The 20,126-nt window shown below is 38.7% G+C and overlaps 1 protein-coding gene across 1 annotated transcript; it reads left to right on the forward strand.

The window, feature by feature from the left end:
- Window positions 1-10,052: 10,052 nt before the first annotated feature.
- On the forward strand, window positions 10,053-19,282 carry LOC121506034 (secretory phospholipase A2 receptor-like). Its single transcript, XM_041781523.1, has 6 exons — window positions 10,053-10,701; window positions 11,099-11,387; window positions 11,481-11,623; window positions 11,709-11,928; window positions 15,942-16,117; window positions 16,268-19,282. The coding sequence occupies exons 3-6, from the start codon at window positions 11,539-11,541 to the stop codon at window positions 16,318-16,320; spliced, it is 534 nt and encodes a 177-aa protein (XP_041637457.1). The 5' UTR covers window positions 10,053-10,701; window positions 11,099-11,387; window positions 11,481-11,538; the 3' UTR covers window positions 16,321-19,282.
- Window positions 19,283-20,126: the final 844 nt, after the last annotated feature.

The raw sequence follows: 20,126 nt of genomic DNA on the forward strand, positions 1-20,126 counted from the left end.
ACAGTCCCTCACCTGCTAGCTTGAGCAGCCAGTCATACATCAGCCCGCTCTCCCACCGAAACAACTCTGTGGTTCTTTGAAGTGAAATCTAATTACTGCTGCAGCACTTCTGGAGAACGCTGCATGTGTGTCTTACTCTTATGCCTCTGAGCTAATGTGTGTGTGAGTGTGAGAGCGTACACCTATCAAACCTCCCTCTGGTGAACATGACAGAGGAGATGTGGAGAAAGAACAAGCTGCTCAACTCTGCTTTCATCTTCTTTCCCTCTTCTTTTTTTACTCCCTGAAAACTCCGCTCTGACACGTAAAAAAATCACATCATCTGCGTACGGGCGTATACGTGAGATACGTAGTTACATGTTTCAAGCTGCTGAGGAGTTCTCATCCTGTTTGACAAAGCAGCTCTTGTTTGAGGGACATCCGGCATGTGTTTCTCTAGTTTCAGTGAGCACTGTGTGACACTTTTAGGAGCAGCTTTCAATGACATGACATGTTTGTGACATGCCTTCATTGATACAAAGCTCTTACACCGACTGATGCTTTGTGCGTATCTTGTTGACTGATGAGTCCACGTTTCTTCTATGTTCACCACATTGTGGATCTTTTTTGTGCGTTTTCTCTCCTCAGACACACCTGGGTCTTGTCTCCATCGCCGATGGAGACAGATAGAGAGCTAGAAACGCTTGGCGGCAGGATATGAAATATGCTAATGAACCGGAATATTAATAATAACCCATCACACACACACGGCAGGAAGAAAATGAAAAACTTAGCAGAGGATTTTGTCTTCTACCAACCTTGTCTCAGGATAAAGTTGAAGTTATGGAACAGCTCAGAGAATTAGTTCTTAAAGTGGGAATATTCAAAGCGTAGACATCAAGGAGGTGGGAACAAAGTCATTTATTTTTTAAACATTTTAGGCTTACTACAAAGTATTCAAATATAACTTGAACAAATTATCCTATTTTTGCACATTATTGGTGTAAACAAATTCCTCTTGTTTTAACTGACGCATACCCTAAACCAGGGGTCATCAAGTACATTTGCACAAGAGCCATATTTAGCTTGACAGAAACTCTGGGGGCCAGACTTTCAAGTACACAAAAATTAAATCAAAACGCAGGACATTTTTAGTCATTACCAGTGAGATCTATCCCTATTATGTATAATGCAGCAGGCCACAAGGAGACAGGCCTGTCAAAAGAACTGGCTCGGCCCCTGAAAATCCCAGAGAATGGGCCCAACTAAATTGTGATTTAATACCAGTATTAACTAATTTTGACCCCCTTTTGCTTCTTTAACCCAATTTTAGCTGTTCTTTGACCCCTTTAAACCACTTTTCCTGCATGTTTAACCCCTTTGTGCCACTCTTATCCATTTTTGCCACTTTTAAACCTTTTTTCATTACATTTTTTAACAATAGTTGCAAATTTTCTCCCATTTTTTGCCACTCTTTAACCCCCTTCTGCAACTTTCCTGCCAATTATTTCCCTTGTGTGCCACTCTTGAACCCTTTTTTACTAATTTGTCTGGCTATTTTTGCTGTATTTTTGCCTTTTTGAACCAATTTTTGATACTTTTTTCCCCTTTTGTTCCCTTAACACATTTTTTGCCATTCTTTAACCCATTTAAACCACTTTTCCTGCATGTTTTATCCCCTTTGTGCCACTCTTTTATCCATTTTTGCAACTTTTCCTCTATTTTTGCCACTTTTAAGCCCATTTTCATTACTTTTTGAACTATTTTTGTAATTTGTAACCAATTTGTGACAGTTTGAGGCCCCTTTTCCCTCTTTAACCTTTTTTTGCCACATTTGACCCTCTTTTCACCACTTTTTCTGGTCATTTTTTCAGCACTTCTGCCAACCTTAGCCCTTTTTTTAAATGTCTACTAATTACGACAGTAAATTTCTGTAAAAAAGAACAAATGTTAAGTCAAACTCAAACTATTTCAACATTCATTGTCCGTGGGATTAACAACTGCAGATATTTAAAGCCAAAGGATACTCTTAAAACCACAGCATCTTTTTTTCCTCCTTTTCTAAATTTAATGATTTTTCAGGGGCCAGACAGGAAGCTTTGGGGGCCTGTTATGGCCCCCAGGCTGCCAGTTGATGATCAGTGCCCTAAAGTGTAGGCATTAAGAAACAAAGGAATGGGAGATTTTAGCTGGTTAGGAAACACACTGAATCCCAGTAGCTTAAAGTGTGATTGCAATTTCTCAAATCCATTCTTTGTGGCTATATAACCTTGCCAAAGTGGTTTAGCCAACTGAATAGTCTATGAAATATCTCTCTCAGTAGGAATAAGTGTTTTTAAGCATATTACAACTTAAAAAATTATCAAATTTCTGCTATTTTTCGACATAAAGTCATCACTTATTTTCTTGTGGGTCCTTGGGGAGTTTAGCTTTCCTAGATAAAAGTTGGCATCCTCCAAGGACAGAAAGGTTGGGAGCCATTGAAATTAAACTACGTAATGCAAGCTCCAATTGTAGATGTCGATGTTCACTCTCAGTGGAGCCAGTTGTTAAAGACTCTTGTAAAAGCTGGGTTAAGAGTGAAATTATCCCTTCCACCAAAAGATAGTGGTACTAGTTCTGATAAAACTACCATCAGAGCGTCGTTTTAAAGCTTGCAGTTCAGTCAGTCATCTCACGTTTGCGATTTTTTAAGCATTTATTATGGTAGCATAGTTTGGCACCAGGCTCCGACTTAATCACTCCTCACTGGGGTGCAGGTGGGTTGGAGCGAGAGCACGGTGCCGAACCGGGGTAGCAGGCGATCAAGCAGAGGAAGAGACCCGAAATCTTGCAGCTTGCAGAATAGGCTACTGAATTAGGAGGATGGGAGTCATGTGATTTGATTTGATAGACGTCAGGTGTGAATCACTGCGCTCGAAATTACTGTCTGAACTAACTCACAAAGTTTGTCACATTTGCTTCAACTAAACCAAAACCTGGTCCTCCTTAAATGATGCTAATTGGTCTGGTCATTTTCTGACAGTTTCAAGATGGATTCCCCTGAATCCAGACATGGCCAACCCGTTGGATTTGCAATGTTATTAGAATTGTCCATATTCATATCATCTTTTACACCTGATCAGCCTCCTGGTCGCCTCCCTTTGGAGGTTCTCCGGGTGCACCCACGCCTTGAGATCCCCCAGAAGGAGTTGGACAGTGTTGCTGGGGAAACGGATGTCTAGGCAGCCGGCTACCTCCCCGACATGGCCCAGGATAAGCAGAAGAAGATGGATGGATGGATGAAATATTGGATTTTTGCCAAAATTTACAAATTAATTTTAGCTGATATGGATACCTATGTTTCAATGTAGTTCAAATCAAACAGTTTAAAGTTTAAGGATGCGCAAATTAAGACATTTTTTGCCTTAAAAACACTTTAAAGTTGAAGGAATAATCATAAATAAAGGAAAAGACTTTGGCTGACATCAGTCCATTTGTCCAAACTAAAACTCCACTAACTTATTTGTTTGTTCAGCCAGTATTTAAAACTGGTATAGGCAGATTTTTATAACCAAAATGTTGGTTGTAAATATTGGCAGAAATTTTTATATTTGTTGATACCGATAATTCATTCTTAATTGTATACTTAAGATCAATTGGATTGAAAAACTTTGTCATATAAATTCTTTCTTAAAGGTATTGGTGCTGTCAAAATCTTCAATTAATCTCTATTATTAATGACAGGTGTGATAAATGTGATTACATGAATGCTGATTCATAGCACTCTGATGCCATCACAGAACTGGCGAAATCAGCTTGTTAGCTTCAGCTGGGGTCCAATCAAAAACAAAGAATTAGAGTTACTTTTTTCATAACTCTGCAAAAGAATATGTGGCAGAAAAGTTACAAAAAAATCCAAATCTGGTTTCATTTCATTGCAGCAAAGTGAAAGTTTCCCACTCTCTGTGGCATCCACATTCCTGTATCAGTGTTCATTCCTAGCTGAAGGCAGACAAACACAATCAGGTTAGCGTTTATTGCTAACAGCCTGTTTTAATTTAAATAATGAATACTCTATGGGACTGATTTGTCATTATACACTTTATATATTACCAAAGCCACTGTAATCCTATTCTGAAAAATGAGTACAGACTCCTGCTGTGCACTCCTCCATCATGTTAAGCGACTGCCAAATGAAATAAGGGGCACTGCTTAAGTGATTCATTTGCGAGGACCCTTGGAGAGTCATTACTCTTTGAAAGAATCACTGGATTCATTATTGAAGCTCACCAGGAGCTACACTTAAACACACTGTGCTGCTGCTTCATCGTCTAATTGCTAAAAATCTCTAATTAAAAGCTTCACAGAGTGAAATTTTAATATAGAGAAAAAACAACTCAATATGGTTGTGGATATCCCAATGCACTTTAAGTGCCCTAGTTCAAAGACGTTCTTGAATTTTACTTTTTTGTCACACTTCAGTGGGAACTATGGAACTCTCTGAAAACTGGATTAAAAGTTAAGCTCATGAGGTGAAGTTTTAACATACATGAAGCACATTTTTGCATTTGAGATCCAAGCCAAAACATCACCTGTCTCACCTGTCACCGATGTTTTGCATTGATGACGCCTTTTGGAGCCAGGTTTGTGTTTTTAGAGATGCCACACTACTTCCTCTAACCAAAACACGCACTGAACTCACAGATGGAGTTCATAGATTATGATCGAAGTATGGATTATATGTCAAAAATGCAGGAAAGAAAACTACATTTCTTTAAAACCTTTTCTACTATGTCACCTACAAGCTGAGTAAAGCTCAAACTCTCTCTATAAATACTGAAATGCTGCTTGATGCTTAAGGACGCCCATAAGGGGGAAAAAGGGGAGAGCTTTCTGGGGCCCAGCTGATCTGGGGGCCCATGGAGGTCAGCAAATCAAGGTCCACTGTAAAGATAAGCTGTGATAACCATATTTCATTTTCCATCTAAATAATAAACATTATTATTAAAGCAATAAAACATCCATTTTATTTCATTGTGCTGTTGGAAAAAGATAACCTCTTTCACTCTGAACTACACCATTTGAAAAGTAAAGTTAGGCCCTGATGTTCACAAATGCTAGAATGCCAGAAATAAAACAGAAAAATGAGGCAATTTTAATCGAAAATTTGTGAAATGAGGCAAAAAAGGGAAAAAGGTTGCAAAAATCAGCAAAATAAGTAAATAGTTTAAAAGAGAAGTGGAATGATGCTTAAATGTTAAAAAAGCAGCAAAAATAAGATACAGATGTCAAAAAAAGAATGAAATTGGTGTAGAGTGGCAAAACAGTGGGATAATGGGCATTATTGGTGGAAGAGTGGTATTAAAGGGCAGAAACATCAGAAATTGGTTGGCAAAATAGGTAAAAATTGGTGTAAAGTCACAAAAATGAATTAAAAAGTAGCAAAACAGTGGCAATAAAACATCAGAAATGGGTTAAAAGTGTCAGAACAGGGGAAACACATCAAAAATGAATTAGAAATGGCTAAAACCCTTAAGTAACACATAAAACAGAGTCACAAGTGGAAGAACAGAGGCAAAAAACCAAAACATCAAAAAGGGTTAAAAGTGTCAAAACAGTGGCGAAACTGTGGGGAAAAAACATAAAAAGGAGTTAAATGTGGCAAAACAGTGGCAAAAAAAAACATAAAAAATGGGTTTAAAGTGGTGAAATATTGTAAAACAAACAAACAAACAAACAAAAAAAAACTCAGATATTGGCCAAAAAAGGCAATTATTGGTGTAAAGTGGGAAAAATAATTAGTTAATAGTGGCAAAAAAATAAAAAGAATGAAAATGATTAAAAATGTAAAAAAAAATAAACATACAAATTGGGTGATAAATTAAATAAAGCTTTTGCAAAAATGGGCAGAAAAATTTTTGAAAAGGGGATTAAAGGTAGCATGAAGAAATAATTTCAACATCAGCACCCAGTAATAGTTTGACAAACTTTTCAGGTCTAAAATGAGAGAACTGTTACCAAGGAGGCTAGCCAGCTCACCTAATGATATCATCAATGAACCACAACTGGGGAGGGTCCATTCTCTGGGTTTATCAGGGGCCCATTGTCTGGGTTTATCAGGGGCCCATTCTCTGGGTTTATCAGGGGCCCATTCTCTGGGTTTATCAGGGGCCCATTCTCTGGGTTTATCAGGGGCCCATTCTCTGGGTTTATCAGGGGCCCATTCTCTGGGTTTATCAGGGGCCCATTGTCTGGGTTTATCAGGGGCCCATTCTCTGGGTTTATCAGGGGCCCATTCTCTGGGTTTATCAGGGGCCCATTCTCTGGGTTTATCAGGGGCCCATTGTCTGGGTTTATCAGGGGCCCATTCTCTGGGTTTGTCAGGGGCCCATTCTCTGGGTTTGTCAGGGGCCCACTCTCTGGGTTTATCAGGGGCCCATTCTCTGGGTTTGGCAGAGGCCCATTCTCTGGGTTTATCAGGGGCCCATTCTCTGGGTTTATCAGGGGCCCATTCTCTGGGTTTATCAGGGTCCATTCTCTGGGTTTTTCAGGGGCCCATTCTCTGGGTTTATCAGGTGTCACATCTCTGGGTTTATCAGGGGCCATTCTCTGGGTTTATCAGGGTCCATTCTCTGGGTCTATCAGGGGCCCATTATCTGGGTTTATCAGGGGTCCATTCTCTGGGTTTTCAGGTGTCACATCTTTGGGTCTATCAGGGTCCATTCTCTGGGTTTATCAGGGGCCCATTCTCTGGGTTTATCAGGGGCCCATTCTCTGGGTTTATCAGGGGTCATTCTCTGGGTTTTTTCAGGGCTCATTCTCTTGGTTTATCAGGGGCCCATTCTCTGGGTTTATCAGGGGCCCATTCTCTGGGTTTGTCAGGGGCCCATTCTCTGGGTTTATCAGGGGCCCATTCTCTGGGTTTATCAGGGGCCCATTCTCTGGGTTTGTCAGGGGCCCATTCTCTTGGTTTATCAGGGGCCCATTCTCTGGGTTTATCAGGGGCCCATTCTCTGGGTTTGTCAGGGGCCCAGTCAACTCTATGGGTAGCCCTGTTGATGCTTTAGTTTTAACCACCTTAATGATGTCATACATGAGCCATGTGCGTCTTCATGAGTAGGAACTTATTTTCTCTTCATGTGTTCTCCATCATCCTGACCATGGTCATATTTGTGTACATATTTTGACTGCTGTTCAAAAGGGAGGAGTAAGTAGGGACCGTGACTGTCATAGTGGAAAATTTGGGTAGGCAAATTATTAGGGGTATCTAAAATTCTACGCCCCACTTGTGTTTTGAACAGATGAGGTGATCAGATGCATGATGACCTTGATAAAAGTTTGCGGTGAGTATAATCTTCATATATTTAGGAAGCTTATATCAGACTATCTGTCATTTATTTCAAAGTATTTCTTTTTTTCATGTTATAATTTCATTCCAGTTTGATTCAGGAGTTTCAGTATTTAAGACTGTTGATTGGACATTATGTCTGATGATAAATGCACAGATGTGCCTATTAGCTTTAAAATGCAAACTTCTCTTATCTCTTATCGTGTCACAGCTTCTGTTGTGATGTCCATTGTGCTATCACACAATGCATGGTTAGTTCTCAACAAAACAGATAGTAGTATAATAATAGTAGGTGTAAATCCTAAATGTAGATCAAAACTGATGAAGAATCAAACTAAAAAGTCTGTTTCCTCAATTCTTTATTTATATAGTTTTCCTGTTTTGAATTTATAAAATGTTGACACAGTGAAGATGATGAATTCACAACAATAGAACAAATGCTATGGAAGCCCTAAGAGGACATGCATCTGTACAAATGATTTTACTCGGTCTTGCTTTGAAAAGTAGTAAGTTGTACTTTTTCTGCTCTTCAGCTTATCTTGTTATTTCATGGTTGTCCTGTGGTAATAAGTAAATTTCTAACATCTTGAAAAGAAAAACATTGATGTAGCTCATGATCATACGAAACTGGCATCCATATCTAGAGATAAGAGCAATAATTAAAGATGTTGAGGGAAAAAAATCTGAAATGTACCTGTGATAACCATATTGTATTTTTAAATAATGACCACTCTTATCAAATCAAGAAAATGGATTTTATTTATTTATGCTGGGGTACAAAACAGGCTTTTTCAAATTTTAACCCCTTTTCTTAAAACAAAAGGAACTTTTTATTGGTGATGTGAACAATGTGGATGGGCACACTGAACTACATGATAAGAAAAGTAATGACAGATTTCAAAAATAAGCCATGATGTGCACAAATGTCAAGATGCCAGAAATACAGTAGAAAAAAATGAGAAAAAGGGTGAAAAGTGCAAAACAGAACACAAAAGTGGCATAGAATATGGTTGAAAGTATGAAAGAAGCTGTGGCAAAAACAGTCAGGTTAAAAGCAGCAAAAAATGGTAAAATGTGGAAAAAAAAAGGCAGTGGCAAAATGGGTAAAAAGCAGCAAAATGGGTTTAAAGAGGTAAAAATTCACACAAAGCAGCAAAAATGGGTAAAATGTAGAAACAACACAAGTTGCAAAAAGGGGCGAAAAAAGAGGCCAAAAAAAATCAACAAGAAGTCACAAACATGGAAAAAGTATAATGAGTGGCAAAAACAGGTGAAAAGCAGCAAAATGGGTTAAAAGCGACAAAAAATGGCAAAAAAAAAAAAGTCACTAAAGGAATAAAAAAAAGGTGTTAAAAAAATGGAGCAACATCTAATTGCTAGAAATCTCTAATTAAAAGCTTCACAGAGTGAAATTTTAATATAGAGAAAAACAACTCAATATGGTTGTGGATATCCCAATGCACTTTAAGTGCCCTAGTTCAAAGACGTTCTTGAATTTTACTTTTTGTCACACTTCAGTGGGAAATATTGAACTCTCTAAAACTGGATTAAAAGTTAAGCTCATGAGGTGAAGTTTTAACATACATGAAGCACATTTTTGCATTTGAGATCCAAGCCAAAACATCACCTGTCTCACCTGTCACCGATGTTTTGCATTGATGATGTCTTTTGGAGCCAGGTTTGTTTTTTAGAGATGCCACACCACTTCCTCTAACCAAAACACGCACTGAACTCACAGATGGAGTTCATAGATTATGATCGATATATGGATTATATGTCAAAAATGCAGGAAAGAAAACTACATTTCTTTAAAACCTTTTCTACTATGTCACCTACAAGCTGAGTAAAGCTCAAACTCTCTCTATAAATACTGAAATGCTGCCCGATGCTTAAGGACGCCCATAAGGGGGAAAAAGGGGAGAGCTTTCTGGGGCCCAGCTGATCTGGGGGCCCATGGGGGTCAGCAAATCAAGGTCCACTGTAAAGATAAGCTGTGATAACCATATTTTATTTTCCATCTAAATAATAAACATTGTTATTAAAGCAATAAAACATCCATTTTATTTAATTATGCTGTTGGAAAAAGATAACCTCTTTCACTCTGAACTACACCATTGTGAAAGTAAAGTCACAAATGCCAGAATGCCAGAAAATCAAACGGGGTTAAAAAAAAATTGCAAAGCAATGGTAAAAAAAAAAAATCAAAAATGGGTCAAATTTGCAAAATAGCGCCAAGTACATCAGAATGGGTTCAAAGTGGCGAAGCAATGACAAAAAACATAATTAATGGGTTCAAAGTGGAAAAACAGTGGCAAAAGACATCAAGAATGTGTTGAAAGTGGCAAGGCAGTGACAGAGAAGATGGGTTGAATGTTTAAAAAAACGCAGTGGCATAACGGATGAAAAGTAGTGAAATGGTTTAAAAGCAGCAAAATTTGGTTAAATGTGGAAAAAATGGGCAAAAAAACACCAAAAATTGGTTAAAAATATCAAAATAATGTCATAAAACAAATTAAATGGGTTAAAAATTGCAAAATAGTGGCACAAAACGTCAAAAATGTGGGGGGAAAAAAACAAGTTGCAAAAAGCAGCCAAAAAAAAAAAAAAAATCAAGACATGGAAAAAGTATTAAAAAAGAAGTGGCAAAAACAGGTGAAAAGCAGCAAAATGGGTTAAAAGAGACAAAATATGGCAAAAAAGACACTAAAGAGATTAAAAAAGGAGTAAAAAAGAAAAGGAGCAAAATTTGCAAAATGGTGCAAAAATAGGTTAAATGACGGGGATAAAAAGTGCTATAAATGGTTGTTCTTACTGGTATTCTTCACCATTCAGCATTGGGAGTATGTTGGGGTTTTGTCCAAGGACACATCATCATGTGGTTGTAGGAGCTGAGGATCAAATCCAGAACTTTCTGGTTGTAAGTTGAATAAGATCCTATTGATCCACAGTCATGGCAGTCCATTTTATTCAGCACTGTTAAGCAGTGCACCATGGACAACATGGCAGGCCACTGGCAGGTCTGTGTGCAGCTGATTTGTTTTTTTAGGGTTGTAAAATCAGCAGCACTACAGTAGTTTTGAATGCCAATGATGTTCATCAGTCATGGTATTTGATTTATAAGATATATTCACTCACTTTAATAGTATTACCTTACCTTACGTTACATGGCTTTTTTTTTTCTTTCCTTTTTTCTTTAGTAGCTGAGGACGCACACTTCAATTTGTCAGCAGGTTGAGAGTGGACTGACAATAACCCTAACCCTTCTACTGCTACTTCTAATAAGTTTGCATCTGTCTTCAAATGTTTATTAATAAGGTCTTTGGTTGATTTTTCTACTTTTCTCCATTTTAAAGTTATTGTCCTCCAGTTATGGCTCCTCTGTGGCATCTCAGGTAAGATTAGATCTAACATGTTTTCATTCATTTTTTCCAGTGTTTAATGGACAGCTAGTGCTGGCATAGTTTCCCAGCAGTAAATAACACTATCATCAGCATACAATGACAACAAGTATAAGGGATATTCAATCCAAGGTGGCCAGTATAGATTGTAAATATAAGAGGACCCATTAGGGAACCTTGTGGCACCCCTTGGTGTATTTGCAGTGCCTCAGAGATAACACCCTCTTACTGAACAGCCTGGATTTTAGCTTTGAAAATATGTAGCAAACTAGCTAACAGCATGGTCTGAAGACCTTGTAGCTTTAAGATGATCTATCAATGATATTGATGATAATGGAGCTCGTTGTAAACAGAACTGGAGATCACCATCTGTGTTTCTCTCACCACCAAGCTACCTCTTTGCCAAATGTGGCGCTTCTTGGAACAGCATCTCAGTCATCAACGCATAGTGTCGCCGTGGCTTCAGCTGCAATCGACGGGAATCGAAACCCGTACCATTTTGCTGGATCCTGCTCACATACAGGTTTTCAACCAAAACCCTGGTGGAGTTTGCTCCTGCCGGCGGTGTACCGGATCACAGAAATTAAGATCACCAACAGGAATGCAGAAGCACAGAGGATCAATAATGCTGAGATTCTTATTGGAAATTTCATCGAGAATAATGGCAACGACAACCCAAGGTCACTCTACACATGTACACTGGACGATCTTTCTCTTAGCTGAATTCAAAATCCAATTCCAATCCAATTTTTCCTTTTTTTTTTTTTTCGCAGATGTACCATCATCTCTTCCATCCCAGCTGGACATACCCAAACCTTCAACTGTGAGGGAATGATCGGTCGAGTGATCAACGTAAAGCTGGAAAACACAGACCCAGGAAGTGTGTTGTCAATCTGTGAGCTGGAAGCTTATGGAGGTCAGTGAACCAGAGCTTTTGAATTCAAACAAAAACTCCTTGGATCTTTGCAGCCAATGAGATCAACTGAGCTCACATTTTACAGAAATAGCTGCTCCCTCGCCGTCATTCAGCGCTGTGGTGATGGGCAGAAGTGTAGCAGTGGTGGAGAAGAAGCTGTGCTGGTCTGACGCCCTGTTTTACTGCAGAGACTACTACTGGGACCTGCTGAGCATTCGCAGTGAGGCTGAGCAGAGGGAGGTGGAAAATGCGTTGAAAAATGTCACTTTCCCGCTCACCAGAGAGCTTTGGTTGGGTCTGCGAAGGTAACAGCTCAATTTGATGAAGAAGGGATGTTGTTATGCACAGTGGCTTATCTTAGCTTATCTTATCTTAGCTTAGCTTAGCTCATTCAGCCGTTCATACATCTCTTCTATATTTCTATAAACATGCTACACTTAAGCAGGCCAACTTCTTCATGAATTTCTAGACATGCGTATGGGTCCCCTTTTTGTTCTGGTTATTCTCCAAATGACTGAATGGACAATAAATGATCCTCTACCCCATGGCTACAGGTAGTTTCTATCAGGTTTCTATCCAGCTGTAGAGAAGAGCACTTCCTTGTGTGAACAACAGGGGGCATCATCCATATATCTGTATTATATGGACATCAAAACCTCTATTACCTCTGTCTTTTTAGTTTGCTCACTACGTCTGTGCATTTCAATCAGAAGAGACTTAATATGGGTTTAACAATAATTTATTTTACAAATTTCATGGAAGAGAAATGTGCTAAGTCATTGGTGATTAGACGCCATCGTGATGACTTCATGTACTTAAAGGCAGTGGTTCATAACTGGTCTTTTCTCAGGACCCACCACCAACTCTTTAATGCGCAAATGCAACCAAAATTCTGATTTAAATACGTTTCCGGGTAAAAGTTTTAAAGAAGGTTCCCAAAATTTCTGGGACAAATTTTTATCCAGTGAAGATTCCTGAAATTTTCCTGGAAAGGACTGCTGAAAGGTTCTGGACAAAGTCCTAATATTACTGTTGAATATTCCAAAAAGTTCTTGTTCTTTGAGCCCCAGAGAACATCAGCCCACAGAATTAGCCGGACCCCTGAAAATCCCAGAGAATGGGTCCTCCCCAGTAATGATTCAGCACCAATATGAACTCATTTTTGACACTTTTAACCCCTTTTCACTACTTCATTCAACCATTTCTGCAACATTTGTTGACACTCTTGATACATTTTGATAACTTTTGCCACCTTTAAACCAATTTTTGCCACGTTAACCCCTTTTCACTACTTTGCCAGACTCTTTTTGATATTTTTGCCACTTTGAACCCATTTTTGATACTTTTTTGCCCCATTTTGCCTTTTTTAACCTATTTTTTTTCCATTCTTTGACCCCTTTTATCCCCTTTGGACCAATCTTTTATCCTTTTTCGCCACTTTTCATCTATTTTTGCCACTTTTTTGCACCATTTTTGCCACTTATAACCCATTGTAGATGCTTTTTCACCTTTTTTTCTCTTTTACCAATTTTTGCCACAATTTAACATCTTTTCACCACTTCTCCTGCCAATTTTTGTCAGTTTGTGCCATCTTACAACCAATTTTGCCACTCTCTAACCTCTTTTCACCACTTTATCTGGCCATATTAGCAACATTTCTGCTAGTCTTAACCCATTTCTAAAAAATACTTACTAATAATGGCTGAAAAAGGATTTTCTGGGAAAAAAAAACAGATCAATTATTAAATCATCCTAAAACTTTTTCAATATCAATTATTTTTGGGTGGATTTAACAGCTGCAGACATTTAAAGCCATCTTCTTTTCTGTTTAATGATCTTCTGGGGGCTGGACAGGAAGCAAAATCCTGAAACTTTTTAGGGGAAATTATTTAGTTTCCCAGAACAGTTTACAGAAAAAATTCCTCATCCATTCTGGATATGCTGACGATGAAAACCCCTGAACAAACCTGAAACAATTCTGTCAAACACAAAAATTAAAATTTAAAAATTAAAGCAGTTCACAGTCTTTGAAAATGTTTGTTCCAAACACACATTCGCAACCTACTAGAGACAGCTCCATGACCCACTTTTGGGCCCTGACCCACCAGTTGAGAACCACTGTTTTAAGATGTAGTGAAGCAAACCAAGAACCAGTGAGGTAGCTTTGAGGAAGAGACTGAGGATGAGATGAGCAGGAGTCCTGTGAGGATCTGGACTAGATGCTGATTAACTGAATGGAGGTAGCTGGGGTGGAGGAGGGTTGCAGCTTCTATACTGAAATGACTGGTTTTGGCAGAATTGAATCAGCTGAGTACTTCAATCAGCTGCCTTTGTATATTATTATAACATGTATATTTATGTAAAGTACAGATAGAAAACTCCCTCTGTTCTTGTATGTGCCTTAGTTGCATAAACATTTTTATCAGTAGCTGAAAGTCTACACTAGGAGATCAAGTCATCAACTACAGGACTACATTATATCATGTAAAATTGAAAAAAGATTGGAATTTATATTTTGGAGGTGGTAATGGCATGTTACAGTAGGGGACGCTACAACAAATCCATGAAATGAACACTGAAATTTGTAGAGAGGCAGGAGCTGATCATACATGTGAAATTTGACGGCAGTCTGGTGTTTCATATGAGAGTTACACTTCTGTGTCATGGCAAAGGGTCAAAATGGCTGTCATGGCCACTGGGGCATCTGGTTAATGAATCATATCAATATTAGGACAGATATTGATGAGTTCAGGTGAAAATCAGAGGATGATAGGTTCAAAACAGGAAGCAAAATACAGAAATGATCCATTTCCTGTCTGAGGCAAAGGATCAAAATGGCCGCCATGGCCACTGGGTCATCCAGGAATGAAATAAGTAGATGTTGGGAAAGATAATGAGGAATTCAGTTCATAACCAGAGCATTATAGGTTAAAAACAGTAAGAATAAAACAGAAATGACCCACTTCCTGTCCAGTGGCGAAGGATCAAAATGGCCGCCATGGCCACTGGGGTGTCTGGGGTGTTAATAAAACATGTCAATGTAGGGACAGATATTGAGGACTTATGTGAAAAATCAGAGCATAATAGGTTCAACACATTAAGACAAATGCAGAAATGACCCATTTGCATCACTTCCTGTTGGCAGTAGGGGGCGCCATGAGTAGCTGTTTTCATGTGGGCGTGTTCAGTGTGATACTGATGTGTTGCCATAACATTCTGAAGACCATAGAATGATTTCCACCAAAGTTACATCAGTTTTCAGTGTTTAACTGTCAAAAAAATTCACTTATTTTGAAACTGGGGTGGGGCTGTAGGGCTTCCTGTTGGGATTTTGGCATGGGTCCAAGAGGCTTTTTTGTAGCTCTGATGATGATCCATGTGCAGAGCAAAATCATAGGCCTCGGATGAACGATGTATTTTAGGTGAATTTTTTTTTGTGGCAACCCATGAAACAGATGTGAAAAATTAATGGTGTAAACCTTCACCTGGCAGAAGGGGGCGCTGTGGCAAAGTGATGATATTGATGCATGGTTGTATTCAGGACCAATGTTTGATTATCCATGTGAAGTTTGGTGATGACTGACATAAGCACTAAAAAGTTATAAGGCGTTAATGTGTCATTTTTACTGTGAAAAACACACCAAAATAGTGTAAAATCAGGCCCCTGTTATGACCCCGCCCCATGATGAAAACTTAAGCTTTTGATACCTTTTGATCTCCAGGTGGTCTAGTTTATGCAAAAAAAAGTCTGGAGTCCATTAAATAAAACCCCTGGGACGAGTCAAATGCGAAATGTTTGCTTTTCTGAAAACGCCAAAATTTGACCAAAAGCAGTTTGTAGTTTGGTTCCTGTACATTTTAGAGGATGGTCAAAATGTAATTTTTTTGTTCGTTTCATCATGATACATATGTGTACCAATTTTGATGCATAACGGTTTTACCCACGGCCCTATCTCACTTTTGGCCCCGCCCACTGGCAACTGCCTGATCGATTAACGAAATTCCACCAAAAGGTTGTTATTTCCCCTGGGGGACAATTTTGTGTGAAGTTTGGTGAGTTTTTGAGCATGATAAGGCCCTTAAATTAGCGATTTTGCAGTCAAGATAATAATAATAATGGCTACAGTTTCAATAGGGTCCTCGCCAACCGAGGTCGGTGCTCGGGCCCTAATCAAACATAAGTCACAGTTAATAAGCTCAGGTGTGTGACAAAGTGTCAAATTAACACAGGAGAAGCTGCTGCTTAAAATTTGTGACCCCTTTTCTACACGTAGAGCTGAACAAAAGCAGCTTTCAAATGTCTTTGCTCCATTTTCAGGTATCTGATGGCTGACACTTGGTTTTGGATGACTGGTGCGTTAGAGAACTTCACCTACTGGGAGAAAATGTCTTCCTGGAAAGTCACCAGTCCATGTGGTGCCATGGACACCAGAGACCCCTTCCACTGGAGGGATGTCCCATGTTGCGAGCATCTCCATTTCATCTGTTTGAAAGGTAAGCAGCTCTCCTAAACACCATAAACAAATGAATATGTGAGTGGAGAAGACAGCAGGTGATATGGGCTGAATGCTTTTATGACAAATACTTTTATTGATGCATTTACACTTCATTAATGTCACACTTTCCTATGTTTTGCCTTCACAGACATTCAGAAAGACAGGAAAAAAGTGGAGTTCTTCAGCACCCGCAGACCATAAACAGAGAGAAGCCCAGGTCCCCTACTATTGTCCCCCATAATGACTTAAAGCCCCTGTAAAGATTTCCTGGTTTGTTGATTTATGCATCCCCTTGTGGACAAAGCGGTACCTCTAAGCTCTGTGATTATACTTCTTAAGAAAAATGGTTAACATGTAAAACTTTTTAAGCTGGTTTAAATCATCCTGTCAAAAGAAGGAGAGTGCTTGCTCACATCAAACAATTTAAAACAGCAATTACTTTTTTACAAGAAACACACATTCAAGGATCTGATAGTTCCTGTGTTATGTCCCGGTGGGCGGGGCAGCACTTCCATTCCACTTTCCAGGCCAAGGCCAGAGGGGTATCAATCCTTACTGACCAGAATGTTCCCTTTAAACACCACAATGTAATTTCAGACACAAACGGTCGGTATGTCACTGTGTCAGGAAAACTATATAACACAAAGATAATGCTTGTGTGATATATTACAAGATGACACATTGTACTTTTAGATAGAGTTAATATTTTTTTCTGCTAAGATTAGAGTTTCAAGTGAGTGGTTCTTTTGTATACAGTGATGATGACAGCTAAGGTTAACGTTAGTGAGACCACTCTTTGTTACACACTGAGGAGGCCACACTGGACTGGGAAGTGGCGTGATTCACAGGACTCCTCCTTGTCAGGAAGTGGAGGAGGATCCTCCCCTGAAGATAAAAAGACACGCTTATCGGGGGTCAGGAGCTCTCTGCTCGGAGAGCTCACTGGGACACACAGATGGGTCATATTTGTGACATTTTATAAACTTTATATTTAATCCTTAATAAAACTTTGGGTCAATGACCATTTAAGCCGAACTAATGCTCTCTTTGTCCTGCCAATCAAAGAACAGCGCAAATTCTAACACTTGCAAATGTTTACGCTCCAAACGTAGATGACGCTGGTTTCTTCAATCATTTTTTTCTCATCCTTACCTGATCTTAATACACTCTCTTATTTTAGGGGGGGATTTCAACTGTTGGTTGGACCCTGTGCTGGATAGGTCTTCCTCTAACCCCTGTAGTCTGACAGATCAGTCGCTCTTATTAACTCTTTTCTATTTGATTATGCAATATCAGACGTTTGGCGCTATCCCCACCCAAATGGGAGAGACTATTCATTTCTTTCAAATACCACATATTCTCAAGAATTGATTATTTTCTGATTGATAATCAACTTCTACCACATGTTCAAACCTGTGAGTATCAGAGCATTATTATTTCCAACCATGCCCCCGTCGTTTTGTTCCTGGACCTCCCTGGCCTTCCAAAAATGAATCGAAGCTAGTGTTTTAATTCAACATTACTGTCAGATAATGATTTTATTAAATTTATGGAGGAGCAGATATCTTTTTTCTTTCCTCCATCATCTTTCTATGAAGCACGTATTACTCTCATTGCAACAAAAAGACAAGGATCCAACAGAGTGATCTTCATACAGACCTGTCTCTCTGTTAAATACGGATTTCAAAATTTTGTCCCAAGTTCTGGCTTGTAGACTTGAAAAGATTCTTCCATCAATTATATCTGAAGATCAAACCGGATTTGTTAAAAATCGTCAGCCCTATTTACATTTAAGCCGTCTGTGTAATATTTTAAACTCCCCCTGCGATGACAATGTACCCAGTGGAGTGGAGTGGGCATACTTGTTTAGAATTTTGGGAAAATTTGGTTTTGGATCATGCTTTATTAACTGGATACAACTACTGTATTTTAATCCTACTTTCTCTGTCCTAACAAATTCTCAAAAGTCACAACCATTGGATCTCCAACAAGGAACCCGGCAAGGGTGTCCCCTGAGCCCACTCCTTTTTGATCTAGCCTTAGAGCCTCTAGCTATAGCTCTGCGTAGTTGTCCAGATATTTCTGATACCCAGAGGAATGGAGTGGAACACAAAGTGTCCCTTTACGCGGATGACATTTTGGTCTTTATTTCACAGCCGATTTCTTCTTTAGTTATTTACAAGTCAAACATTTCATTCACTCCAGGTGACAAAACTTTCCTATTGCGCCTGACATTTACATTGTGGACGAGGTTCTTGACCTACATCCAGCACACAAGAGTCTAATTTCAATAGTGTATAATAAGTTGACTGGTATAAGAAATGCTCCCCTGGACAGAATTAAAGCAGCTTGGGAACAGGACCTAAATCTGCAGTTATCTGATATGGTGTGGGAATCTATACAAAGACTTATAAATTCATCATCTTTCTGTGCCCACCACTCCCTCCTGCAGTTTAAAGTCTTGCACAGAGCCCATATATCTAAATCCAGACTTTCTCATTTTTACCTTGAGGTCAACCCCCGCTGTGATAAATGTAAAAGAAGTGAGGCTACCCTTATCCACATGTTCTGGACGTGTCCCAGTCTCAAAACATTTTGGAGGGAGGTTTTTCAAACCTTATCAAAAATTCTTAATGTAACTCTGAAGCCCAACCCTCTGGTAGCCCTCTTTGGCACGACTGGAGATGATGACGTACACCTGACCCCAGCCAAAATCTTGGCCAGGCGTGCAGTATGACTAAGAGGGACGCTACCCTGCGCATCCACTCTCAGTGGTTGAGGGATATCATGTCCTGTTTAGACCTCAGAAAGATTTACAACTCGATGACTGGTGACAATACAAAATTTGAAAGGGTAACCTTTTCTGGATCACATTCAAAATCTCCCATCAATTTAGTAGTATCACTCTCCTTCTTGTTGCTTATCTCTTCTTATACATTGATTTTTTGTGAAAACATTCATCATTTCATACATTTCCTGATTTGAAGTACTTTTTTCTGGCACCTTTCTGCTTAGTCTTTTCTTCATCTGTATTGTATTTTATCTCAGAGATGATCTCTTGTTTTTTTCCTTTGATGTCATAATAAGCAACCTGACTTCCAGCATTGTTTGATGTACTGTGTGGTTCAATCTCTTGGACTTAATATTTAGTAGAGTGGTCTTGGTTTATAAACGGTGATGGGGTCTATAGAGGGTTAGGGGAATGGGCAGGGATCTTTATAGGCTTTTTTATTTATATGTTGAAGTTTTTGTGAATTTCTTATTGTTATAAAACCAATAAAATATTCATGAGCAAAGTCAAAAAAATAAATAAAAAGAAGCGAAATAGTGGCAATAAAACATCAGAAATGTGTTAAAGTGTCAAAACAGTGTCAAAACACATCAAAAATGAACAAGAAGTGGCAAAACCCTTGAGTAACACATAAAAATGAGTAAAAAGTGGCAACAAAGTGGCAAAAAAACAAAGCATCAAAAATGAGTTAAAGTGGTAAAACCATGGCAACAAAACCAATCAAAAATGGGTTAAAAGTGGCAAAACAGTGGAAACAAAACCCATCAAAAATGGGAAAACTGTGGAAAAAAAACATTAAAAAAATGGTTAAATTGGCAAAAAAGTAGGGGAAAAAACATTAAAAATGGGTTAAAAGTTGCAAAACAGGAAAAAAACACCATCAAAAATGGGTTAAAAATGGCTAAATAGTGAAACAAAACACATCAAAAATGGGTTAAAAGTGGCCAAAATGAACAAAAAAACCTCTCAAAAATGGGTTTAAGTGTTAAATAAAAAGGCTAGTATTGGTGTAAAGTGGCAAAACAATAAAAATTGGTTAAAAGTGGCCAAAATGAATAAATCAATAAATACAACAAAACAACAAAACATACTGGTCTAAAATGATGGAACTGTTAGCCAGGATGCTAGCCAACTCACCCAATGATATCATCAATGAACCACATCTTAGGAGGGCCCATTCTGTGGCTTTGTCAGGGGCCCATTCTTTGGGTTTATC

The sequence above is a fragment of the Cheilinus undulatus genome, linkage group 24, assembly GCF_018320785.1.
Source record: "Cheilinus undulatus linkage group 24, ASM1832078v1, whole genome shotgun sequence".
Taxonomy (NCBI): domain Eukaryota; kingdom Metazoa; phylum Chordata; class Actinopteri; order Labriformes; family Labridae; genus Cheilinus; species Cheilinus undulatus.

Bases quoted from the DNA above. Each gene is read 5' to 3' on its own strand.
- LOC121506034 (XM_041781523.1), top strand. From the start codon at position 11,539: ATGATCGGTCGAGTGATCAACGTAAAGCTGGAAAACACAGACCCAGGA. The intron at 11,624-11,708 runs GTCAGTGAACCA...CACATTTTACAG, and splicing joins TGAGCTGGAAGCTTATGGAG to AAATAGCTGCTCCCTCGCCG. The intron at 11,929-15,941 runs GTAACAGCTCAA...CTCCATTTTCAG, and splicing joins CTTTGGTTGGGTCTGCGAAG to GTATCTGATGGCTGACACTT.